The sequence below is a fragment of the Poecile atricapillus genome, chromosome 1, assembly GCF_030490865.1.
Source record: "Poecile atricapillus isolate bPoeAtr1 chromosome 1, bPoeAtr1.hap1, whole genome shotgun sequence".
Lineage (NCBI taxonomy): Eukaryota > Metazoa > Chordata > Aves > Passeriformes > Paridae > Poecile > Poecile atricapillus.
Window position 1 is genome coordinate 176625266 of NC_081249.1, and position 26390 is coordinate 176651655.

General features: G+C 44.2%; 1 protein-coding gene across 3 annotated transcripts; it reads left to right on the forward strand.

Moving 5' to 3' along the window:
* The first annotated feature begins 2004 nt into the window (after positions 1-2004).
* On the forward strand, positions 2005-19487 carry LOC131574668 (potassium channel subfamily K member 16-like). 3 transcript variants are annotated; one of them, XM_058829290.1, is made up of 6 exons: positions 2005-2345; positions 4302-4422; positions 6136-6302; positions 7842-8010; positions 11066-11226; positions 17410-19487. In XM_058829290.1, the coding sequence occupies exons 1-6, from the start codon at positions 2151-2153 to the stop codon at positions 17422-17424; spliced, it is 828 nt and encodes a 275-aa protein (XP_058685273.1). In that variant the 5' UTR covers positions 2005-2150; the 3' UTR covers positions 17425-19487. The 3 variants fall into 3 exon arrangements, with proteins under 3 accessions (XP_058685273.1, XP_058685271.1, XP_058685272.1); XM_058829288.1 differs by lacking the exon at positions 17410-19487 and having other exon boundaries at positions 11066-12005; XM_058829289.1 differs by lacking the exon at positions 17410-19487 and having other exon boundaries at positions 7845-8010; positions 11066-12005.
* The last annotated feature ends 6903 nt before the right edge of the window (positions 19488-26390 follow it).

Sequence of the window (26390 nt, forward strand, 5' to 3'; positions counted from 1 at the left end):
ACAGGCAGGTTATTAAAGGTTCTTCCTATGAAGAAACAGACTGAGAAAAGTTGATGTGTATTCCCTGTTCCAGAGCTAGAGAAAAACGAAGGTCACCAAACTTCCTTGCAATCAAAGGTTTCTGGAGGTGCAGGTCCAAATAGCCCCTTGGAGAGGGGCTTAGAGGGAAACCCAACCTAGTATGTATATATATAAATATATAAATATATATACAGACTGGAGGAGACAGCATAAGAAAGATGAGATTTCTTGGCATCTTATCCACCCAATCAAACCACTGCAGCTGCCATCCATATCTAAATTATCATGATCTTCCACAAGTTTAATGTTTTTTCCATCCATTTTCTCCCCAGATGAACTGAGGAAATAATCCACTTTTATTATCAACATGTCTATTGAGAATGATGAAGATACGTTGCATTTGTACATGTAAAGGGCTTTATCTTGTCTCACGGGGCTGGGAGACTGAGAGACACAGAATGATGGAGCCATGGTTGTCCTTATTTCAGAGCAATCATTTAAATCTGAGGAAGAAGCACACCTTTGACGTGTAACTTCAAAAGAAGTTAAAGGAAACACGACACATCCTGTTTCTGCAAACCCTTTTCCAGTAACCCTAAGGAAAATCTTCAAACATGTAAGGGTTTCGGAAGCTGCTTACCTTCATTCACAGTCTTCCTGTTTTCCTCTAAGGTTAAACAGATTTATATGTGAAAGGACAACCTGCAGTTGACAGAGTGAAGACATGTGCCACTTCTTGTTTACACCAGTTCTGCAAAGCTAATCCCAGAGTCTCTGCCTTTTCTTGGTATTTTCAAACTCAATAAAAACACAAAGACTTGAGGAGCAGAGTAGGTGGTACATTTTAAATGCTTTTTCAAATGGTGCTTTGCTTCAGTGTCTTCTCATTACTAAAGCAGGGCATCTGCTGAAATAGAAAAAGAAATCGTGCACAAAGCAAATGAAAATGCTGGGAAATATAAAGTCAAGAAAATTAATAAGTGTTAACTACATCCATGGTGCAACCAAGCTCAGACCAAAATCAGCATCTTCATTCAAGGACTTCCCTCTCTCACTCCACAAATTCTTCTCAGTGACACCCAAATTCTTCTTGAAGCTGATGGGAACAAGCTCTGACTGTTCTATAAGTGAATTCTCAATGTACAAGAACCATCCTTCTGAAATCAGCAGAGGCTACATTGTTGTAGGTAACAGAGAATCACAGTCACTTAGGCTGGAAAAGACCCTTGAGATCACTGAGTCCAACCGTTAACCCAGCACTGCCAAGCCCAGCAGTAACCTGTGTCCCTAAGCACCATGCCTGATGCTCTTAGAGGCCTTTTCAACATAAACAATCCTATGATTTTATTACTCCAGAGATCTGATGGCATAGCCACTTTTTTTAATCCATCTAACTGTGCACCCCGTACCAGTGTAAAGCATTCCCTTCGATATACAGCAGAGGAATTGCTGGCAGAAGAACCTGTTTAGGTTTGGCACATATGCAACCCACAGCTATTTGCCTGTGTATCCAAGGTCTTGCTCTGAGCTGTTTGGGCTCTGCAGGGCTGCATGACCCTGTCCTGTGCTGCAAGCAGGCAAGTGAAGCCTGAAGGAACAGTCCAGCTGCATTTCCCTGAGGCTGCCCCAGAACACAGGGCAAGAAGGAGCTCCTGGGATCAGAGGCTTGCCCTGGAGTCCAGTTTTTGGACTCAGAAGGAGACACAGGAGGGCAAACAATGGTTTTCCAAGAAAACTCCCCTGTGGACCCTTTACAGACTATCCTCACCTGTCCCCAGAGCCTTCTGAGAAGGAAATGGCCACCTGCCAGCTCCTCAAATCCTGACCCACTTTTCCTGAGAACTCAGCAAGGGAGAGTTTCACAGACAAGAGGAAATCCCTAAACAACATGCAGCCCAGAGAATGGAAAGTTTTTTCTTGGGGGAGGTTGGGTTTGTTGTGATTTTTTTCCCCCCCCTCCAACTTCCCAATGAATGCATCTGGCAGCTCACTGTCCCTGCCAGTGCAGGATCCTAGCGGAAACCAGAGCTGGGAGGGCTCTTCCTGGCTGGGACAGGCTTCCCAGGAGGGTGAGGGATTTACACTCGCCACCTCTCGCCGTTGTCCCCGGCAGTGTCGCACTGAGGGCCATGTGCAGTGGCAAGCTGCAGACGGCTTTGCTGGTGGCCGGCTACTTTGTGTACCTGCTGGTGGGTGCTGCCGTGTTCCAGGCCCTGGAGAGGACCGCAGAGAGGCAGGAGAAAATGGCAGCTGCCCAGATGAAGGAGGCTTTTCTGCAGAACTTCACACAGCTCACGGTGGCAGAGATGGAGCAGTTCATGAAGGTGAGTGGTGCCCTGTGGAAGTCCTTTCTCCCTCATGTTTCCCCATCAGATGTTGTTTCCTACTCATCCTTGCTACACAGGTAACTCTCACTGCTTTGCTTCTGATTGTGGTCACTTGGATGCTTCCAGCAAATCACTCTGTGGTGTGAGCAGGCAGCTCACTCTGATGGTGAGTATAGCTTGTGTAGCTGGACAAAATCTTGTGTGTGTTAGCTATTAAAAATCCTCATCCCACAATATCCTGGTTTTCTGGGGCCTTGCCTCCTGTGATTAGGTTTTTAGTAGGGCTGTGCTCATACACAATGGGTGGCATGGCAAGAAAAATGAGGATGTCTGAAATGAATAGGTGTGGCTGCCACATGGTCACAGATAACACAAAGGGACAGTAAGGAAAGGTCTGGATTGGGAAAAAAAAAATAATAACTCCAAGTAACTACAAGGAGGGTAGCGTGATCTGAGTTTAGTTTTAGAGGATGCTGCAGAAGTGAAATAGATAGTCTGGTGAGGGCAAAATATTCCTGTCACAGGAAGATGAAGATGAATGTGACTGTCTCCTCAACTTGGGTATTTCCCAGCTCTATCTGCTACAATGTAGGAGAAAATGAGGAGAGCAAGCCTTGCTGGAAGCGCTTCCACATGGAAAACTAACATAGCTCTTAATGAACCAGTTCACAGAATAAGGAAATGTGAGGAAGAACTGGTGTTTGTAATAGCACAACCAACAATTCAGCCTCTGTTTTGCCCATGCATGCATCCTTGTCACCTTGTTTTTTATGGGTAGGGAAGATGGTTAAAAAAAAAAAAAAGCTTTTCAGGAAGAATAAAAAAAAAAAAAGATAAACTTTTAAGCCAAAGAAATCTTTGTTCAAGGGCTATAGAAATTATTTTTATTAGCTTCAATTTTCTGAGACACCAGCAAAAAACATAGTGAGGGAAGAAGCAGGGAGGAAGATTTTGCTGCTGCAGTTTGTTCCTGCATGTGTCCTGCTTCTGGCAGGGCTCTGTCCTGGATTTTATCTCAGCTGTTTTTGTACAAACCAGCCTGCCTTCCAGATGTCCTGTCCAATGTTCTCTGTTTGCTAAAGACAGGGACAACTGGATGCTGTTTGTTTTTTAAATTTCTTTTTAACTTAAAAAAACTGAAAAATACCCCCAGCACTTAGAATTAAAACCAAGGAAGAGCCTGAAAATGCATAGAGTGATAAATGATAGCACTGGAGAGGTGTGGAAGAAATATTTAGTCAAGCTTTGTGTGGCAGGGCAGTCTCAACCCAAACCATCTCTGTCAGACGTTCCTCTCACCTCCTCTCAAAGGCAACTTTGCAAACATGTGTGTAAATGTGTAAATCTATCTATGTGTATTCATGCATACAGTTTGGAGAAGAGTGTGTCATGTCAGGCTTTGCAAATCAATGGACTTTCTCTGAATTTAATTCTGTAACACTAATCTAAATACAGACTTGAAATTCTCAGTGTATCTCATGTGTACCTGCCACAACTCACTGATGCACCCCTGGGAGGGCTCAGAGCCACTGCTCATACAGGTGGGTGATCAGATCTTGGACCACTGCTATCTCAAGTGCAGGTCCAAATCCAACAACCAACCACCCCCCTGCTCTTAAACCAGGGCTCTGCCACATCCTAGTCACTCACAGGATCATGATTTTCCAAACTACTTGGCCTGAAAGAAACAAGGACCTTGGTCACACTAAAAGAGACAATTTCTCTCCAAACACCCACTAAAGCAGTCAGCACAAACAGGGCAGAAGTTGAACACCCAAAATCACTGAATAATGACTCCCCAACCTTGGTGGTGAATAGTGTCAGACAATCTCTGAGGTGAGGTGTGTGGTACTCACAGGAGAGGAGCAGTAGTTGGCTAAACCTGTAATACTTTTGCAGCAAACACTTTAGGAAAGCAGTCATGACGATACCAAACTTTGCTTTCTCTTCCAGAACCTGATTGAAGCCATTCAAAATGGAGTATACCCTGTTGGAAATGAGTCACAGTTTGAAGAAAGCAACTGGGATTTCAGCAACTCCTTCTTCTTTGCAGGCACAGTTGTCTCCACAATAGGTAGGTCTAATGCTTTCCATGTATGTTTGCTTGTGTGTGAGTGATGCTTATTATGTCTGGTTATTAGGACATGAATGGATAACACTTTCCAGGATAAAATCTCCAGCCCTTTGTTGTCATGGGTGGCAAGCAGGCATGGACTTAGTCCTAAGACCTTCCCACTGCACAGCTCTTCATGCATTAATTTGGCTTGTCAAGTATCAGTGGCCTTTCCTATTATTTTCCACTTGTTTCTTCTTTTAAAGTCATCTGTTATAATGTTCACTCTGCTGATGTTTGTGGCTGGGAGATAAACTTCACTTTCCTGGTGTTTATTCCAGGCTTTAAATATGAGAGTGCTGTAAAGCATAAAAAATGTAAAGAAAGAAGTGAATCCTGTTGGGGCCTGAGCACTGTCTCCATAACCAGTTTTGAGCTGTTAATTTACATATTCAATCAGTAACATGCCAGGAGGAAAAAAATAGGAAGGGATAAAGGCAAATGCTGAGAATTTCACATTGCTGCTTCAAGCTGTCCTGACCTTTACAGAGCCTGCCCGCCCCTACCTGCTTCATTCTTTCTTTCAAAGGTACATCCCAAAAAGTGCATGCCTGCCAAACTAAAGGATAAAATCCATACTGTTGGCACCTGCTTCACAGCCAGTGCAGTGGAAGTCAAATCTGTTTTTACAGAGTGGTGCTGTGGCCTCACTGTTGCCAGACCCTAAGCACATCTGCCTCACTGATGTGTGAGTGTGAAATGTCCCAAGGGCCCCAGTAGTGTCCTGCATCATGGGAGCTGTGTAAATGCTGCCTGAGCCCGCAGGGAGATCTCCTGCTGTAGAAGGGGAGGGTTCTGACCCATCATTGAAATTGAAATATTTCTGCAACAGTGAGCACAAGAGAGCTCATGCATTTGGGAATCTAGTAGCCCAAAAATCACTCAGTTGTTTTGTCTTTTCCTCCAAAGAAAATATTGCATTTTCCAAGTAATGGATGCCTTGAGATGAACTGTGCTTGGAAAATGCATTTTCCCAGGGTATCGATAGCTTAAGGACACACACAAAGTTCAGTACTCTTGCACTGGGGGATGTACCTCATGGGGTCCAAGAGTCTTGAGACTAAAGGACATGTTTGGGGTTGTTGTTAGATAATTCCTCTCTTAGTAGGACTTTAAGACAAACATCTCTCTGGCATGAATAAATCAGCCACCAGCAAGGTCTGGACTAATTAGCACCACCTATTCTGATGCACACTGCACTGCCTTGGGACTGGAATCACATATCTGCACATAGCAACTTACTGGGATGTAGCCAGGGAGGTCACTAACACACAGACACATCAACAAGAAGCTGGAGATGGCTGCATGTGATTCTAACAGCCTGGGACTCCAGCCCTGATGTCTTCCAGATCCTCAGACTTCTATTTTCTGACTTCCCATGTATTTGTCACAGGACAGAGCATGTTTCCCATAATCTCTTCTTGATTGTGTTTTTGCTCCCACTAAGGCTGTGTTGGGAACACACAGTGCTCTCTTCATTCCCCCAAACATGCAGGGTGAACCACTTCATCTGCTAACTGCCTTTCTCAGAGGTAAAAAGAGTGCATTTGGGCTGAGAAGCACTAGCCACATCTTTTAGGGTCAAAGGCAGGCTGGATTGGAGTCAGAGTGAATGTGACTGGGAACTGGCTCCAGTTCTTTGGAATATCTCCTCTGACTCATCTTTTTTTATAGGCTATGGCACATTACATCCTAAAACTGTTGGGGGACAGATCTTCTGTGTGTTTTTTGCTCTTTTTGGAATCCCTCTGAACATTGTTTTTCTGCACCGTGTTGGTAAGATGCTCTCACTGCTCTGTAAAAAGCTGGGGAAATTCCTGTACGAGAAAGGAATGAGAAAGGTAATTGGTTTTACTTACTCAGGCATAATTATATTTTAATTTCTAGTGTTTTTCTCAAGTTTTATGCTGCCTTATCCTTAATTATAGTTTCTCTTTTGCTGGGTTAGATGTTGTTCTAGGGCAGGAAAAGAGATATTCTTTACTTGCAGAGCAGCAGGCATGTTGGCCATAGAGGAGATACTCAGACAAAGGGATGCATTTTGTCTTCCATCTACATGGCAGAAATCCATCTCTCTTCATCAATCTGTGGAGAGAGTGGGCATCTCACCCTGCTTCTTGAGACACTTATCTCAGGAGCCAACACCCTAGGGAAGTGCATGCATCCCTTTAAAAACCAGTAAGGGTGATTAAGCATCTCATTTTGAGACAGCAAAAAGCAGGTGAGCTGCGCAGAGCTGTAAAAATTAGGTGAGGTGTAGAGGTTTCAGTGGATTTTGACTCAGTGCATGGCGTGTTACCCCTCCTAACTGATTACCCAGCCCTTCAGCCCGCTCCACCCTTAACTTTGACAGAAAGGTAGCATCAGGCTGAAGTTGTCCATTTGAGCCCAGTTGCTGAAAGATGAGGAGACACCTGTAACAAGTCACAGACAGGATGTCTTTTGTCTGGTTTATACCCCAATTTATTTTCAGTTCCTCCTCTTCTCTCAGCACTGCTGAGGGACTGAGAATAGCTTTTCTGTGTCTCCTACCGTAATTCTCTTTCAGGACAAGGTATGATTGCTGCAGATAACCCTGTTCAGATTGCTGAATTTCTTGTCATATCTGGCAAACTTAAACAGAAGATAAGGCTCAATCAGATACTGACTCAAGCATGTACACAATACGTGAAGGCATGAAAAGTTATCCAGTTACCATTAATTTTGAGGCAATCTGGATTTGGAAAATTCCATACATAGAAATTATGTGTGTCTGACTGATAATTCTCTACATATAACAAGTCTTTTTCTCTAGTCAGAGCTTCTTCATGACTGCTGGGAAGTAGAATGGTTCAAAAGTCACTGTCCAGGCTCTTCTTTATCAAGAGCTCATTAGTTAATTTTTTTTTTTTTTTCAGTAAGATATCTACTGGGTAGGAGCCAAGTTGTGGCATTGAGAAATAAAGTCAGTAATCAAGGCTCTTCAAGATAGTACTGTCAGAAATGGTGCAACTATTTTTTCTAAAAAATGACTGTTTTCCCAGGCAAATCTGAATTTAAGTGCTAACCCTAAATACTTAAAAATTAAAAATGAAGTGGTATGGTGATACATGGAAGTGGTTTGACTCTGGTAAATGTCATTAGATAGGAATTCCTCCAATAGTCACAGTTATTGGTGCAATCAGGTAAAAAACTTCATCTTCCAGGGTCACTTTGGACATTCAACACCCGTAACACTTGGCTTCCCCCTGACTGTAAGCAAGAATAAGTTATTTCCAGAGGAAAAGCACTCAGTAGAATTCCTTCAGACCCTCCTGATCCCAGATAGCCACCCACTTTGAATAGCCAGCATTATTTTGTGTTTTAAATCATGATTGTAATTGAACTGGTTTATTTTTCAGAAGAAGATCAAATTTCTGACCCTTTTGTTCTTCCTGGCCACGGGGATCCTGGTTTTTCTGTGCTTGCCTTCAGTCTTCTTCCAGATAACAGAGGGCTGGTCCTACAGCGAAGGGATTTACTTTGCATTTATCACCCTCAGCACCATTGGCTTTGGAGATTATGTAGTAGGTAAGGTTGGTTCCACAGAGGAAACATGTCAAAACACCAGGATAATGACTGTAATTCCTGTAGGCTAACTGAATGTACTGTAGAGACAAATCTGTCAAGAGTCTTTGCCTTGTACAGTTCTGGGGGAAATACTTCTCTGGGATTGTATGTGCCCATAAAAGCACGAAGTTATCAAAATAAAAGGAAAATGACGTGCTTTGGGGTGCAAAGAAGACAAGTATCTTGGTGAGGGAAGGGTAAAGGAAGGGAAAGTGGAATTTTTATTACCAAGAGGGAAGAGTTTATGACAGTCATACAAAACAAGGTTTATACCACTGCTTTAGCCATCTCTAACTTATGTTTCACAGTGTAGAGTGATGAAATCAGTGATCATGTTTCAGAATATATGACTTCACACAACAGATTATGAGACGGAAACCTCAGTCATGGGAAATTGGGGAAATCTACTCACGCTATTAGAAGTGGGTCTTAAATATATACATCATAGCAAAAGTGACCTTCTTTAGTCTCCTGAGTATCTCTGGAGGTTTTCTATCCTCACAAGCCAGAGTTTAGGATTTCCACTGAAGAAACACTGTTTAAGCTGCACTCAAGCATGCTGGAATGCTTCTCAAAACATTTCCGTGGATCTTCTGGACAAAATACATTCTCCATGAAATAATTCCAAAGGAACTGCAAAAGAATTACCAGGACCCAAATCAGTGTCCACAGGAGAAGCCAGAAAACAACTGGACTCCATGGAGAATCCAAGATTTCTCTACAACAACCTGTCCTGCCATCATCTTGCCAGCCTGAACTTCTCCTCAGAGGGATGTGCAAAGAAAGCTGTAGCTAATACTTGCACCAGTGCTGTCCCCACAGAGGATCTGGAAGCCTCACACGCCTTTCTGAGGGACAGATATCCAGCACACAACAAACCCTGGGCTCTCAAGCCTTGCAAAAGTGCTGGACAGGCCTTGGAACCTCTCTGTGAGTTGGAAGGATTTCTTACATAAGGCTGATGACTTTGGCAGAGGGAGCCCCCAGGCTTTTCCAGGAACTTATGTGTCACTTCTGACTGTAATTTCTCTAAAACTATTCCTTAAAATAGTCTGCTGTACAAAATGGTGGGGAGTGGCTGGTTCCACTGAGCATCAGGAGAAAAACTGAGCATCAAAATGTGGCATTGTCTTTCCTTATCCAAATCACAGGTGTGTTTTACAATAATGACAGCACGTCACAGACTGAAAACCATGATTTCCATAGCACTTTCCTTCTCTGCAGCCATATTGCTTTACAAATACAATTAATTCTATTTTAACTTTTTAATTGTTATTTAAAAATAACAATTAGATAGGCCTCGTGGCTCTATGATTTCATCTTCATTAGGATGACTTAACTGCAGCTGAAATATTTTTCCATGCCACTATTTATCTTAATTTGCCTTAACAACAGTAATAAAATGTTGGTAAGTTTAATGCTTCACATCTTCGCAATGAAGCAGAATCAATGACTGCTCTGAGAATTATGTACTGAGGATTGCTTACAGATGACAAATGGGTTTTTTGCTGGTCAAATGGAACTGAACAGGTTTGAGCTGATTTGCATTTTAGTAATTCATAACTGGTTTGTAGCTGAGCCTGTTTGGGGTAGGGAGACATGCTAGGAAGATGGCTCAGCCTCAGTTTAATTGTTGGAAATACAAGTACCTATAGGTGATACCTCTGGGGTTGTTAATTGAATATTCCCTGCTCAAGTCCAGTTTTGGGTTAAAGTTACAAATTACTCGTGGCTTTGCTATCCCCACATCACTAACTCCAGATAAGAGCACAACAAGGAGATGCTTTGTACCAAGGCTGAGGATCCCTTTGCCAGCTCAATGCCAGCAGCAGAAAAAGAAGCAGCTGTTGGGTACCTACCCATGAGGACAAACCTGCCCACTGCTGCCCCATTTCCAGAGCTCTTGGATAACAAAGAACAAAAACCTTGCACTTTAATCCACGCAGTACAGAACACTGCAGGACTTGAAAAGGGTTGCCAGCACCCAGGGTCCTTCTGGGCATGTTGACCATGAGGTTTGTGGTGATCTCCCTGTCTGTGCACATTGCTGTGCTATCAACTATGTGAGGTCACCTTTGGCAGTGACTTGGAGCACTCCATAAGCAATATCACCTAGTGCTCCTGCAGATGCCAGGGCCACATCACCTGTACCAGGATGACAATATTGTGTGGGGCTCTCTGCACATTGGGGGTGGCTTGCTGACATCTGAAGGATCAAACGAAATGACCCATGCAGAGCAACGGGTGTGAGGTCCTGGCTGATGCTAAGAGGATCAGACTGTGTGAAATAAGCTTTGGTCCAGTGGTTTCCAGCATAGAAAGTTCTGTTCTTGGCATGTGTCAGTAAATTCTCATCAGTCAATGTAGTTTTATAAATGGAGGAAGCTCCTGAAACCATTCAAAAGTGAGACAGGAATTGCAGCTACTCTCTTTGTATGATTGCAGGTACCTGTAATTTAAAGGAAATATTTATTAGGTTATAATCACACTCTATAGAAATACAGGGAATTACAGTTACCCAGATAATAATGGTTGTGTGGTTACAGTGGCCCACTGTGCTCTGCATTTTGTGCTTTGGGAGTTTGGGTATAATTCCAACATAATATAATACAATCTAACACTACTTCTCACATTATTTCATTTACCTGTATGTGCAGCAGTTGAACTGGGATTGATATGCAGTAAGGGTGAAAAAATAACCTGCTCTGATGGTAATTCACCTCAATCACAGAACCATAGAATCACAGAATGATTCACTTCCATTCCAGTGTGTCATTTGACAGGCCAGCATATTTGTATCATGTTTATTGCATATATCAGTTTATTGCAACAATAAGAGAATTGCCCAGACTTAATCTAATGCTATGGAGCTGAGAGTCTCCACTACAGTGAAAAAGTCACCTTAAAGTACTCAATATAAAGCATGTTGATGAATTCATTAGGCTGTTCCACTTTACACTGGCAAGGCAATTTTAACTTGTTAATTTCCTCCTTCTTTCTCCCCCTTTATCTTCAGGCAAACAGTCTGACAGGAAATACTTTTCCTACTATCGAGTGCTTGTGGCCATTTGGATTATTTTTGGCCTTGCCTGGATTGCTCTGCTGTTTAATTTATTGACAACAGTATTAGAAGATACTGAAAAAATAATTGTCAAGGATCTCCAGCAAATTGGAAAGGTGAGTAAGGACAATGTGGGCAGCCAGCAAAGAAGATGCTGGCCTGTTCAATTTATTCCAGAAGAAGAACTGCTACCACCACGTGCTGGAGGGGATGCACAGAAAATGGAGTCATTATCAGCAGATTCTGAACACACAAAAAATGAAAAAAAAGTGTTTTCTAATAGCAATACTATTGCCTTAACGTGTTGAGAATTGAATTCTTCATTGAAGAATTGCTAGTTAATTATTCTAAAGAAATTCCCATAGAAATAAAATTTCTTCTACCTTGTGCTGAGATAAGATCTTTTAGAACTTTAGACTTACAGTTACACAAAGCCTGAATATTGATGGTAAGAAATTTGCTCCTCAGTTTGCAGCTAGGTTGTGCTAACAGCCTGAGAAGTGCACTTGCTTTGCAAGGTGTTCTTAAGGTGCTTTCACAAAAAATGCAGAGGAGGGGCATGGAAGAGCTTGCTGGTTCTGTTCAGATTTTGCAGCTTGCAAGAAATCATGTCTCTTCCAGGAACTGACATGCACAAGCTTTTCTGGGGCATTGCATAGCACTTCTGGAAAAAGAAATGAGGGTATATAACTTAATAGATGCCTGACTTGAGCCATCATATTGGATAAGGTGTTATGATCTCAAAGACATGTTTAAATGACAAGAGCTGAGCTCAGTTCAGAGACACTAGAAGCATCTAATGGACAGGGTTATGAAAAGGTTAGCATGTTAGAAGTGATTGATTCTACCTCTTCCTCTTTTATACTAAGATGAATAAAGGCAATTCCAGCTTTTATCCCTGTGGCTCTGAAAAATTTTTCTGATGGTGTTTATAAAAAACACATAAACCCATGTCTTTAATTCAGTTTTTACAATCACTTTATTCTCTAAGTTTTTCATAAGAACAGAGAACAATTTGAAGGGAGGAGTCCTTGCTGCTGTGTTTTGATACCTTAGGAACTATGAGGCCATTTAGCAATGATTCTATTGTGCTGTTGCTTTCCAAGGTGAGTGGTGTCTAAACCTTCAACCAGGTAAAAAAAAATGGATCTCAGATCTTGCCATGGTTTTTCAGACATGCTGTCTGGCCTGCAGACCACCTCTGGGTGAAGACTCTGAACTTACAAGGGTTGATCTATGTGTCACAGGCCTGCTGTGTGCCAAAAATGCATGAAAACCCAACCCTGAAGAGCTGGCAGAGCAGCTGGGGTAGACACAGTCATAGAGGTGAAGCATCCTGTGCGTGTTTATGGTCCCACTGAAAGTCAGTCCAGCCCAACACCATCCCTGACCATGCCTGATGTGTCCCCAGCAGTGCAGATCAGGCAGCTCTGCCACACCCCAGCACAGAGGACCAGCCCCTCTGGCAGCAGCTGGTGGCACAAGGCTGTCCAAGCAGGATGTGAGGTCTCTGTACATCAAAGTCCCTGAACTTGCCCAAAGGCTGAACTCACAACAGCACCCACAGGACCCCCCAAGGCAGTCCACAGCTTTAGTACACCAAGTCACTCACTCTGACAGTGCTGAACCTGTCATTTGACAGCTTATTGTGAGCCCTTCAAGCTCCTGTTTTGTCAGACTGAATAATTATTCTTTTCTCACCCTCTGGGTGTTATTTACAGCAAGGCCAGCCCATGCCAGAGTTATTCCTGTATGAAAGGGAGAATAAATTACAGCTCTAAAGCAATTTCAGGTAATAAAGATGCAGTCAGCCTTAAAGTTGGCTTCATAACTATCTCAGTCAAACAGAACCATGCTTCTTGCCAAAGACATTCTGCTGGTTCAAGACCTGGCATGTAGACCTGTCCAAATATGTACTTTCTTTCCCTCCACAAATTATTTTCCAGTGTTACTCTCAAGGCTGACTTCTCACCTCATATGTCTCACTGTCAGTAAATGTTTCTGAGGCAGCAGGAACAGGACCTGACTGAAATCAAGGAAGGGTAGCAGGGGTATCATAGGACACAGAGGTCCTTGTACAAGCCAGAGTCCTATTGCTGTCACAACACCAGAGCCAGGCAGAGAAAGCAGCTGGATGCTCCCAGGCAGGGATCTCTTCACCTCTCTGTCTTCCACTCTCACTGAGCATTAACCCACATTATTGTTTTCCAGGCATCATTCTATTCTCTTTTTTTTTTTTTTTTTCTTTTTCCCAGCCCTTCCTAGAAGGGTTATTAACCCCACTCCTAATGTAGGGTTTCTTCAGCTTCTTCCCACTACTCCCTGTTGTGATAAGTAACACAGCTCAGCCCTGGAACTAGCTGCTGATGTCCCATTGTAACACAGAGTAACCAAAGATGCTTTTTTTAGACATTTCAGGAAGGGCAAGAGGGACATCCCATGGACTCTGTAAACAGCAAGCACAGAGCTGGGCAGTGGCTCTTGGAGCAAAATAGGACAAATTCTCATTCCTTTGCCCTGGTGGGAGTTTAACAATGAGCCTTGAAACCCAACCACTTCCCATTTCCAGGAGTCCATCTGTCCTGTGTAGTTATTGCCATAGGGTGCAGGCATTTGAACTCATTCCTCCTGCCATGCTCCAGGGTAAGCATGTGGCACAGAGGGACTGAAAAAGACACCCAAAGGCCGAGGATCTGGGAAAGATTGGCCAGGAATGGCCATTGTGGGGCTGTCCATCCTCAGGCACCAAGAACTGAGGCGTCCCTTCAACTGCAGATGCCATCCTGGGAACACAGAAACCACACCCGCAAGGATTAAAAAATTACAAAAATAAAACCTCTCAGGGGCCACTCAGCTGTTCTGAGAGAGAAGGCTGCCCATTCACAAATCCTCACTCCTGCAGAGGCCTTTTGGAGAAGGGTCATAGCTTTGCTCCTTGTGCCCTCCAGTGGCTGTGTGCTGCAGACCCTTTCTCTTCACATCCCTGCCAGTTTTTGGAAGCTTTTCTCCCCCTCCCACCGAGCAGCTCTGTTTTGTCTGTGGGAACCAGGGGACACCGCCCTGGATTTTTATCCAATTCACACGAGCTAAAAAATGCCTCATTCACCAGCAAGAGATGGAGATGAGCACCCCAGACTGGTCCAGTCAAGGTCCCTGCCTTCTGCCCACGCTGAGACAGCTCTGTGGAGGCCAGCTGAGGATGTGATGGCTTTCTGTCAGCAAAACATCTCCAGATGGAGCCTCACTGATGGCACACACGGTGCTGATGGTGGGGAGCACTCCCATCATGTGCCCCATGCAGAAGCTTCCCCTGCATAAAATCCATTTCAGGGTCAAAACACACATTCCCACCCCCTGTCCCACAGGGAAAGGGATTGGTCTGGGAAAAAATATGCAAAAAGGCAAGTTTGGGTGCAGGATCAGGGGCCTGGAGGGCAGGCAGTGCCTCATGCAGCACCAGGGGTGGAGATAGGAGCTGCAGATATGTGGAAGGAAGAACCAGCACTAAAGGGTGTGTGGTCCTCTCTGCTGGGGAAGGCAAGCCTGGGAAAGCTTCAAGCCAGGGTGGGAGAAGAACTTTTTTGGATGTGATATTGTTCCTCGTTCCTAAACTGAACGATAAATCTGTCTCCAGAGGGTTTAGGCACAGCAACAAATCTCTCCAGGGCTGGAGCAGGCAGCCTTTTCCAGAATTATCATCCTCAGAGCATCGCACAACAGCAACAGAAATTGTCCTCACTTCACCCCTGGAAGGGGGAATTGTTGATTCCTGTGCAGGTAATAGGGCCCCAGAGAAAATTCAGTGTATCCCAAACTCATGCATCAGACCTCTGGCTCTCTCAGCCAGGACCAGGTGTCCTGGTATTGCTTACTGATAAACTAGAACAAGACAATGGTTCTGTAGTAGTTGAAGTTAAAAAAAAAAATAGGCTTGAATTGAGAGCTGAATTAGAGCAGAGATTCTACTCCACATCTGGAGCTTTAAAATAATCCCAAGATTTTTAATTCATGAGTACAAGCCAGGCTTTGCTCTTCTTCTGCACGTTCTTCTTGCCCAAGGGACAGAAACCAGGAATAAATCCATTCCAAAATCCCTGTTCTGCCAAGTGACAGAGTGACAGAAATCCTCTGGAGATCAAGCAGAAAGGTTCTCCACTGGCAGATCTGTACAGCCTGCAGCTTTTTCTGGGAGTTGCTCAAAGCCCTCCCTGTGACCCATTCCCACTGTGCCACACAGGGGAATCCAATTTTCACAGAGCAGCCTCCTGTGCAACTGCCAGCTCCCCCACTGCAGCTTGTTTTCAAATGGGAAACATTTCCAAGGCAAGCCAAATACTTTCCAATACATTAAACCAGCTGCTGAAAAACTCCAGGAGTAGGATTGTGAAATATATTATCTGGGATTAAATGGCAGCAGCATGTTCCTGCATCCAGTCTGTGCTGCTCCTCATACATCACCCACATCTTTGCTGCCAGCTAGGAAACAGTGTGCACTTCTGCATTTGAAACCAAGGAAAGGCCATGAGGAATTATTTTTCCCCTCAGAAATGCATTTGCCTCCAGAGAGAACAGGAGAAACTACACTTTGATCTGTCTTTAATTAGTATATGGGCTGTTAGGGATCCTTTGAGGTCTCCCTCAATTAATAGCCGGTTCATTTGGAGAGATTATTGTTTTTCTGGAAGCATAGGCACTACTCAAAGCAGCAGAACACCTTGGCTAATGCAACATCACACAGCCAGTGGCATATTTTTCTTTACAGCAATTGCTAAGCATGGGCCACACACATGCTGTTTTCCACTCTGTCACACTTGGACTTGTGCTTTCTTGCCTGACTCGTGACCAGAAGGCTGGATCCAGCTCAGAACTGGTTTAACAAACATAACTAATCACTCTACAAAGGCTTGTTTGTAATCCATCCCTCATGATCACAACCAAAGAAACACAAGCCCCAGGTTTTGGTGCCAGCCAAATCCCTTGTACCATTCTGGAGGATTCAAAGTGGTATTGAATATAGATTATAAACCAGATCTCACGCTGTGAGGAAAGGGGATCCTTTGGGATCCCTCACATGAATGTCTGAGGACCAGCCTGGGGCAACACTGACTTTATTACATTACTAGTAAAGTCAATATTTAGCCATTCTGGGGCAAAAAAGTCGGGGGAAGCAAAAATGCTGCCTCCAGAGAGCCTTGTCCATGCTCTTGCATCCCTACAGCCAGTCTCACCTCCAGCCCAGAACAGGAACTAAAATCGGCTTAGAAAATTCAGCATTTACTATCACAAGTGGTTCTGGACTCAATTAGGATAATTCTTAACCGTGGGTTTGGAAAGGCTCATTATGCTGAGTTAAAATTAGGGCTATTATTGAATCCATTTGATTACCGGTTTGACATGATTTAGGAGACATGTCTCCTGAGTAAACACTTTCCAAATTTCACTTTCAATTACTCTTCCATTTGTGGTTGGAAACTACATATGTACTTTGTGGTAAGATGCTGAAGCATGAAATAATACATCCCCAGAAAGAGAGATACCCTGATAAGCAGAACAATAATAATAACAATCACGAGTCATTGAAAAATGGAGGTACAATCTACAATTTAAGTTGATGGCTTTCTTGAGAAGGATTAGCCAGAAAGATGCTGATGTTCTCAGAGAACAAATGTGGTTTGAGGTGAATCCAGCTTCTTAAAAGTAAAAGATGACTGTTCATCTTTTGGCATGGAGAAAACCATGCATCAAGACCAGAAAAGAGCATAAGCCAGAATTTGTACTGGAAGTCCCACAGAGTTCACAGTTCTGTTCATTTAAATGACTCATTGAATGTTTGAAAAGCAAGGTTAAAGTCTTAAATTGAAAATGGCTTTGGAGATTTACTGGAAAACAAGAATGAAACCTAAAGAGGTTTCATCCGTCTATTCTTAACTTCAAAAGTCCAGGCATTAATCTCAAAATAAAATACGCACTGCCTGAGAATTACAAAGATGCAAGAAGCACAGTATGGGCACCTTCCAGTTCCTGGACATCAATTCTCCCTATCCAAGCAGTCTGCCTCTTCACAAAGCACACAGGAGCTATTCAGCATCTCTGTTCTGCGAGTCTGTTGGAAATCAATGCTGGGGTTGGGGCCTGCATATTTCCCCAAAGAAGATGTAAATCAGTTTAGAGGTCAATGCCAATCTCTGCAGGACTTCAGCCAGTTTCCCAACTACCAGTATAGAAGTCCAACACATAAATGATTTTAATATATTTTTCTCCTTTCTTCCTTTCCTTCCTATTTTCTTTTTTCCTTACAGCCTTCACGTTGGTGATGGGATGAAGAATGAATGCAGCAGAGCTCGCTACAGTCCCAGAAATGCATGGACAGCTCCTGGAGAACATGGCCCAGCAACAATTCCTACAAAGTGCTTAAAGGCTGAGTGGAATGACAGCAGTGGTAGCACAATTGAGGGATGCCAAATAGGCAAAAATTGCCAGGGGGAAACAAAAAAGATGAATTTCTAGCAGTGATTGTAAAAGTCTGTTCCTTGCTTGCATCAGCTCTCTGAGCAAAAGCCTGAACACAAGCTGCCCACACTTTTCACTCAAACATGGGTCATTTTTAGGGCTGGGGCTGGTTTGGTTTCCCAGTCATCATCTCATGGGTCTCTATAAGGGTTTAGCCTGCCTTGGCAAATCAACAAGTGAAGGTGGAATGAGTTGTCAAGGCAGAAGCACAATTTTTGGTACATGAAATTTGCATATGCGGCATTTGTAGTAGTGAGCAGTACCCAACCACACTGGAGTGGGAAGGGCTTTGGTGTGGCAGCCAGGGTGCCCTCCAGCCACTCTTCTGGGAAGTTAAAACATGACAGGAAATTTCCATGTAGACTCCTGCTTTGGCACATGGTTTTCTCAGTGAATATGGTTCAAGGACAAAACCGGAGAATGGCAAACTCATACTAAAACCCATAAAGCCCACACTTACTTCACACATGCCAAAAAGTGGAGCAGTGAGTTACAGAAATGAGAAATGTTGTCACTCCCCCACCAAGGCCATCTGTCATACGTGGTGACAGCAGGGTGAGGGGAGGTGGCATGAAGAAAGGCAGGCAGAGCACTTTCCCCTGTGGATTATGGATAGTGGCTGATTTTTGGGATCAGCCTACTCAATGGGTAAAACCCCTTTATGCACAAGTGTCCATCAGCTGAGACAAAAAGTGCATTGTGGCTGTTGAGGGACTACTTACAAAGACATGGAGGGACAGGACAAGGGGAATTTGGCTTCAAATTGACAGAGGGCAGGGTTAGGTTAGATATTAGAAAGAAATTCCTCCCTAAAAGGGTGTTGAGGTCCTGGCACTGCTGCCCAGAGGAGCTGTGAGTGCCCCATCCCAGCCCTTTTCCAGGCCAAGCTGTATGGACAGGGCATGGAGCAACCTGGTTTGTGGGTGTCGCTGCCCATGGCAGGGATTTGGAACAAGATGGTCTTTTAGGTCCTTTCCAATCCAAATCATTCAGTGTTTCCAGGATTCTGTAAAGTCACTGTGCACACACGCGACAGAGCCTCCAGATGTCACCATCAACCCAAGCAAAAAGAGGCACAGCATAAACCATGCAGAAAAACCCCATTCATAGACTTTGCCTTTAGTCCCTGCTCCCCTGCCTGGCACAGACAGACTCAGCGTTTCCAGTCCACCTGGATAAAGTGCTTGAATCAGAGACAAAATCAACGAATGTGGTTTTTAGCTGTGTATGCAAGCATATTGTATGCACATTATGCTGATGTAGACCACATGGGTGCTTCCCTGTGTGTAGGTGCTCATTGCTTTTACATATATTAATATAGAAAATCACACATATATGCATGTATGTATGTATATATGTATATTTATATATATAAAGTTATATATAAACTTCATAACTTTTGGTCTGAAGAATCACAGGTTCTTTGCCAACAATTTCACCTGAAGGTAAAAGCAAGGCTGTTCCCCAGCTCCTTTTGTAGCCGTATACATATTCATCTCTTCACTACACATTCCTGTGTCCCACCCAGCTGATGAGCTGAGAAATGGAGCGATCAGCCCTGTATAAAGGATCTGAGAGCATAGGCACAGGTGTTCCCAGGGAAGACAGAATGCCCTCAAGTCTGTGTAGTAAGGTTAGTGTTGACTTTTTAAGGAATTGCTTGTCTCCTCTCTTTCCCTTGGCTTGTTAAATTCATTTTATGGCTCTCTTTCAGCAACCTAAATTTGCCTGTTAAGAAAAAAAAAGCTTAAAAAATCCCAACTCTGCCTCTTCTTCTCTTGAACTCTGCCCTCTCCTTACTGCCCACAAGCTTAAGTGCATTCAGCATTTATGGGGAAGGAAAAGGCCCTCAGCTGTGCTCAAAGCTGGCATTTTCACCATCCCTGTCACTGCGTGGAGCTGTGATGCAGAATAAAGTCACAAGCAGAGCCAAGCATTGAGGCAGCAGAGGTGTGGGACCCAAGGGGCACTGCTGCTCACCCTTCCAGGGCTGCAGAGGGAAAAACACCCTCCAACCTAACCTTGTACCTGTAGATAACTGGGGGGATATTCAGGGACTGTTTGTTTAAACACACCCTCCCCCCTGAACACCACTTAAAAAACATGTTACCGAAGGAAATGCCTGATTGGGTTGGGGAAAGCTTGTAGGCTACAGAGGTGTTGTTTTTACATGAAAAGAGCCTCAGGGTTCATCCTCACAAAGTTTGAGCAGGGCCTGGAGGGATCCTGACACGGAAGATTAATGGATCTCTCCCAGCCATAGGTTGTGAGTTAAGTCAAGCACTGCTAATGCAGGATGCTGTCCCGAGACCTCTGTTAGCACAATGACGAAGCTTTTTTTAAGTCCTCTATGTAAAAGGCATAATCCTTGTATGCCAATGGATCATATCCTCAAGATCCCTAGGGAGCAAGGCGAATGTGGAAAGAAAGGGAAAGGAAATCCCTTATTTCATAATGGTGCAAACAGACATGTCAGGAGAATTACATCAATATGCAGCACATGTGAAATTTAATACTCCTCCTAATGCATTTAGATGAGGCAAAATGTAAAGTCTGTACTGCCTCTGGGAATAATTCTGGTAGGAAGCTTTCACCACTAGGAACCAAGGTCTTTCTACTTACTCTGGAATTTGAGCCTTTGTTTTCAAAGCCTTCCTGAGAGACTTCAAAACCAAGTTTGTAACGTGTACGTTACTCTTTGAAGATCTGTCTTCCAGAATGAAACACCGGTGCTCTTCCCAGCCATGCTGGTGTAAATGAAGAGCAGCATGGTTGAAAAATCAGTCAAATATTCACAAGGGCCCATCCAACCTGCAGAAGAGGAGAGGCTTTGCACTGCAGAAAACCAAGATAACCAAACACAACAGAGCCCTTATCATTTGCCTGGTATCAGCTGGCATTGCTGCAGGAGTGCATCAGACTTGCATGGATTTCCACCAGCTTTGACTGTGGCCCATAAGGCTCTCAAAGGCTCATAAACAAAATATTTGATTTGGAGTCCTTGCAGAGAGGAGGAGCCTGAAGTCTTCTCACTGGTTTCCCTCCCTTTTATCAAACCACGGGTATGGAATTCAGTAAAGGATACAGCTCAGATGTGGCTTGAATTCAGACAAGTGACTTGAAGTGATGATTTTCCCCCTACCAGGCTGCAGATGATCGATGTATTATGCATGAAAATAGTGCCAGGCACAGATGGGGTGGGAGTAGAAGGTGTGAGCTGATAATGACAGCAGCCAAGTTCTGCTAGAAAAGACTCTACAACACACTTGCATGTTGGGCAGAAAAAGGATGCAACATGCATGAGAGGCTAGCCATGGTTTAAAGGGTCAAACAGATTAATTACAGTCAAAACTGAGATTTATGGGAAGATCTAAGTGGCATGGTTGCCAGAGGGACCAGGGAGTTAGCCTTGATGATTCAAGGAATCATCTTCCAGTCCTGTGTTCTTGAATAACCATTAGGGAGCTGAGTAAAACACGTTTTCTGGGGTTTAAAAGCTGAAGACAGGGAATCCAAAGGGGTGACATAGTACTGCATCAAATATTGCCTTCAGCAGGATCCTGGCTCATGCTCAGCACAGTGCTGAGAACTTGGCACCAGGTCCAAAGCTGAAACAAACAGGAATTTCTTCATGGACATTTCTAGGGTTTGGATCCAAGCCACTGAAGACCAGCATGCAGGGCCTAATCCCGAAAAAACAGTCAATGTTTGGATGGGAAACATGTCACTGAGTTGGAGCCAGGTGGGTACAGACTTCCGTGGGAGGATGAGTCAAGAGAGCTCTGGCATCATCTGCAAAAGGAGCTGACGCTGTGGGAGAGAGCTTAGCAAGTGTAAAAACCCATGAGGAAGCAGTGATGGTCCAGAGAAAAACCAGCAAAACCAAAAATTTCCCTGGTTGTCCTTGGAGCACTCTGGAGATCATTGCAAGATCAGGCACATGAAATAAGCTGCTTCCCTGCTGCCTCTGAACAGTGAAAAAGGGATAGTTGTTCCTCACACAGCTTCTCTCAAGAAACTCCAGCCTTGAGCACAGACCTGACAGCTGGAAAGATGCCACTGGCTTTTCCAAATCTGACCACAGCTGGTCCCTGATGCAATAAAATGTTGAATCACCAGAATCTGAGAATGTGCTTGTCTGGAGGGCCACCAAGAAAAATCAGCAAAGACTTGCTGGCAACTTGAAATGCGTTTGCCAGTTCCAGGCTCTGTGGAAACCTGACCTGTCAAATTTCCTCCAAACAGGGCTCAGATGCGCAAATTTGCCACTGGGAATAAGCATTTCTTATAACACTGCCCAACTTAAGCTTGCAAAGAAACCTCAAGTAGAGAGAGCATCACAAGGAATAAGGGTTTGTCTCACAAGGGGCTGCAACCCACTCACCAAAAACCAAGAGCAAATGTGTGACAGAAAGGGTGCATTGGGATACTGGAATAGCTCAGCATTTGTGATGGTTCATGAGTGACCTGTGAGCTCTGCCAGCCACTGGACTGGGTTGTTTTTGCTTTCCCTCCATCTGCCATCTCAGCAAGCCATCTTCACAGGGATCCACACATATCCTGAGACACCTTCACACAGGCCTCCCTGTCACTGCAGCCCAGCACTGTCTCCCTGAAGTATAGGAGCACCTGAAAGTCTTGAATAAGATCAGTTTCACTGGTTGCCCAGAAAAAGCTGTGGCTGCCCCATCCCTGGAAGAGTTGGATGGGGCTTGGAAGGTGTCCCTGCCCATGGAACTGGCAGGGGATGGAACTGGGTGATCTGTAAGGTTCCTTCCAACACAAACTATTCAGTACTTTCTATGATTACTATGATTTCACTGGTTTTACACCCAATCAAGACCTGCCACTAGTAAAGAGTGACTAGTAAAAGCCCCTTCACTCCCACTCTAGTTGTCCTTAAGGTCACATTTTTTGTGTGCCTGCACATCGGTCTGGATCTGGCCTCCATCTATCCTGCATCCTTGTCTCATGCATTTTCAAGGAGCTCAGCAGAAATTTATGGATCAAAGCTAATCGATAATACCAGAGCCCTTTCACCATATTGCTTTCACTAAATTACTGCATCCTTTAAAAACAGAAATCTTAGCAGACCGCAGTACAATGCCAGACAGACTGTCACTTCCAAATTATGTTTATTTATTCTCCCTCTGCCTCTTGGCTGGCCCCATTACCAGCATATCTCAGTGTCTCTCAGTCATCAGCATATTTGCCTTCCCTCCCTTCCCCATACCCCGAGGTACATGTCTTCTCTCAAGTACAAAATGGACTGACAGGGCAAGTTTTTGAGCCTATTTAACACCGACTTTATCTGAGGAGAACTAGATTCAGTGACAGAGTCTCAGAATTAATTACACAAAGGTGAATTTCTGTCACAGAGCCTGGCAAGGTGTCACTGCAAACATTTTAACAGTCAGTCCCTGGCCCTGCACTGCCTTTGTGCAGTGTAAAGCAATTATTTGTACCTGCTTGGTGGAACGTGTCAGCCCCTTCTGAGGTGCTGTGACACAGCAAACACGCTTCAACCCTTGTTATTCACAAGGGAAATGGTGTGTGGTGGATCTTGGCTGTGCACAAAGTCACCAGTGCTGTTCTGCTCAAGCTCTCCAGGGATCTGAATGCAGCAGTTTGTGTATAATCTTCACAGAGCATACCTTGCAGATGAGATGCAGCCAGGCCCAGCGATTTGGCCAAAAGCAGAAATGGAACTCTAGGCCAAGGAAGCAAAGTGCGAATCTCAAACAAGCACGTCCTTGCTGTGCCCCACCAGCAGGGAGGAATGGAAGACTGAACCCCCTCTTTCATCTCCCTTTTGTCAAGTATTTTCACTCTTTTTCTCTCCCTTTTCACCTCCTGTATCCCAGGGTACTCCTGGTGGAAACTCTTCTCAACCCTCACCCCAGATCCAACTGCTTCCCCTTTCCCTGCTGCAGCTGTTGCAGCCAACACATTCCTATCACATTCCTTCTTTATTCTCACAAAAAAAAAAAAAAAAAAAAAAAAAAAAAAGAGGATGTGTTCTGGGGTTTTCTTTACATACCTGTATTACAAATTTGCACAGAGCTGAGCTGACACTGGGTTAACCTGTGAAGTCCATTAGAGATGATCCTAGGAGACCAGAGAGGGAAAATAAGGAAAGTTGCATTATAGCCTGGAGCAAGGAAGGGAAGCTGTGTTTATCCCTTCCACTGCAGCATGCTCCAGGGCAAGGAGAAGGGATGGAGGGATGAAGGGATGAGATGAGGTTTGCTACAGTGGAGAGCAAAGGGATAAAGGAGAGATTGGGGCACAGGGAAGAAACAAGCATCGGAGGGGACATCTCTGCCTTTCCTGGAGGAAAGGACTTGTCTGCACATCCCAAATTCTCCCCTCATTGGGACTAGCAGGGACTGCAAGGCTCTTTTAAGATCAGAGGCAGATCAGGTTTATCCAGGACCTTTGGGGTTTAGTCAGAGCTCCTGGACCTCCCCAAACTGGAGAACATCTGTGGAGCACCTTGAGATCACCTGGGGAGGAAGTGCTGAAGACCATGTAGCTCCTGGGCAGAAGGTTCCACTGGGGGGTGTGTGGTGGCCTCCCCATGCAAAGGGGGACAGGATGAGCCATCAGCCCAGCCCCAAGAGAGGTCAGGAAAATGGGGCTATTCTCAGTAAACTCTGCTGTGGTGCAAAAACAAAGTCCTTTCTCATTAGGGAGGAATTCAATGGGCCTCTCTGGGAATCAGGGCTGCAGCACACAAAAGGTCAAGTCTTCTTCTGCAAGCCTTTTCTCTTTCTGCCAGCAGGAAAAATATTTTAAAATATCACCTAAAGAACCCTCTTCCCCTGTACTCCCTTCCAAATACAAAAAGGAAGAAATCACCTCAATGTGGGGAGCGGTGTTGTGGTGGGGATGGCAAATCTCCCTGTCCAGCCCATGGGACCCACATTCCTTTTGCACCTGGCAGCTTTGTTATTAAAAGACCATGGCTAATTTAGAGGGGAAGGAACAATGGGAACATCCTATTCTCTCCACAGGGAATGGTGCAGAGATTGCCACATCTGTGGAGACCCTGCCAGCATCAGCTGTCACAGTGTGGCTGCTGGATGTGAGACTTTCTCAGGGGAAACTCAGTCTGGTTGTCCCAGTTACACCTCTGGTGCTGTCACTGGCCTGGGTCTGCCTGCCCCTACCAGTGTGAAGACTCCCAGTGCTGCACTAACCTACAGAAATGTGTTTTCCAGTCTCATCTAGGGGTGAAGACACATGGAGTCTACTCTGGCAATCAAAGCCATATCAACACAAAGGTTTCTCACCTTCATGACCAGCTACCATCACTCAATTCTGCTTTTGTAGCCTCTGAAAAATGGATTCCTCAAGATCCATGGAGGTCCATCTTCATGTCCCTTAGCCCAGCACATCCAGCCTTTGTTGAAATCATTTTAAGTCCATGTTGCATGGGAAAACTGAAAATGGTCTGTTGCCTACTGTAACCTTTCCTTGCCAGTCCCCTTTGATTCTCAAATTGTTTGTGAATATGAAATTGCACTTCTGTGATCAAGGCAAATTATTTGCTTAAGATAATTTATAGTTACTCTAAACTCAGCAAGCTGACTAGGTAGTTTTATGGATTTTCAAATGGACTTGTAGAGAGCTTTAATCACACATTGTCCAAACCCCAGGACCTGAACCGAAGGAGTTTTGTTTCAGCTACAGAGGTCACAGTTAAGTAAAATCGGCTTAAGCTGGGATTGGAAAGCTGTGTCTGCTACATTAGCAGAGAGATCAGATGACAGATTTGGTCTGGCCTCATTATCTAGCCATAAAAATGTAAGGGCCTGAAGTATTTAGGGAATAGGAATGCAGAGAGCAGGAGGGATTTCTGGAGGATCTCTATGCAGTATTTGCTGTCTGGGAAAATGAGACCAAAGGACCCCCCCCACCCAAACTGTCTGATGTGAGCTCTTATCTCCAACAACAAACTGAAAGCAGGAGAATCAGTCTCTTCCTTTTGCAAACAGTTGAGGGAACAGGGGCTCCTGTATGTCTACAACATCTTACATTTATTTTTAGCTTCATCTGTTTGGATAGTGAGGTCACTGGAGCCCAGGCTTAAACATGTTCCCCTGACCTGCCAAAGCTCTAGCTTGCCTGTAGCTATACAGACCCCAAAGAAACAGAGCTAATGTGCAAGAGAATTTTATGTCAGTATTTTATGCTAGACCTCAAATTACTGTGTCCTCATTTATTGCAACACTTTTTCTTCGGGTATGAAAATTGCAAAATACACTTTGAGCGGTTTTGATCCAAAAAAACATTTGATGGGGCTATTTTTTGCCTGAAGTAAATCCTGTGCCTTTTCCAGTCATTCTGCATTTAGGATTAAATTTGCACAGTTTAAGGATTAAATCACAATTTCCAGCCTTTGGTATAAGAACAAACAAACAAGCAAACAAACAAACAAACAAACAAATCCAGCCTTCTTTCCCCCAGAGTTGGGAAGCATTATCCAAATCACTGCTTGAAAATAAATGTCAGGGTACCTGGAGCCACCACCTTCCCTCATTTCCATCCTCATCTCAGCTGTAAAATGAGTTTGTGGGGAGAAACTTTCTCATGGAACTGCAAAGGTATTAGCAAATAATGCTTTTTGGAATGATAGCTTTTTCTGCAAATGCAATAAATTCCTAATGGAGTCCCCAAGCCCAGGGCTGGGAGAATGCCAGGACAGAGGTGCTGGAGAGCAGGCAAAATTCATCACAGCTCCACAAGTGAGGTGAAGCTGAGGAGC

Bases quoted from the DNA above. Each gene is read 5' to 3' on its own strand.
- LOC131574668 (XM_058829288.1), top strand. From the start codon at position 2,151: ATGTGCAGTGGCAAGCTGCAGACGGCTTTGCTGGTGGCCGGCTACTTT. The intron at 2,346-4,301 runs GTGAGTGGTGCC...TTTCTCTTCCAG, and splicing joins AGATGGAGCAGTTCATGAAG to AACCTGATTGAAGCCATTCA. The intron at 4,423-6,135 runs GTAGGTCTAATG...CTTTTTTTATAG, and splicing joins CACAGTTGTCTCCACAATAG to GCTATGGCACATTACATCCT.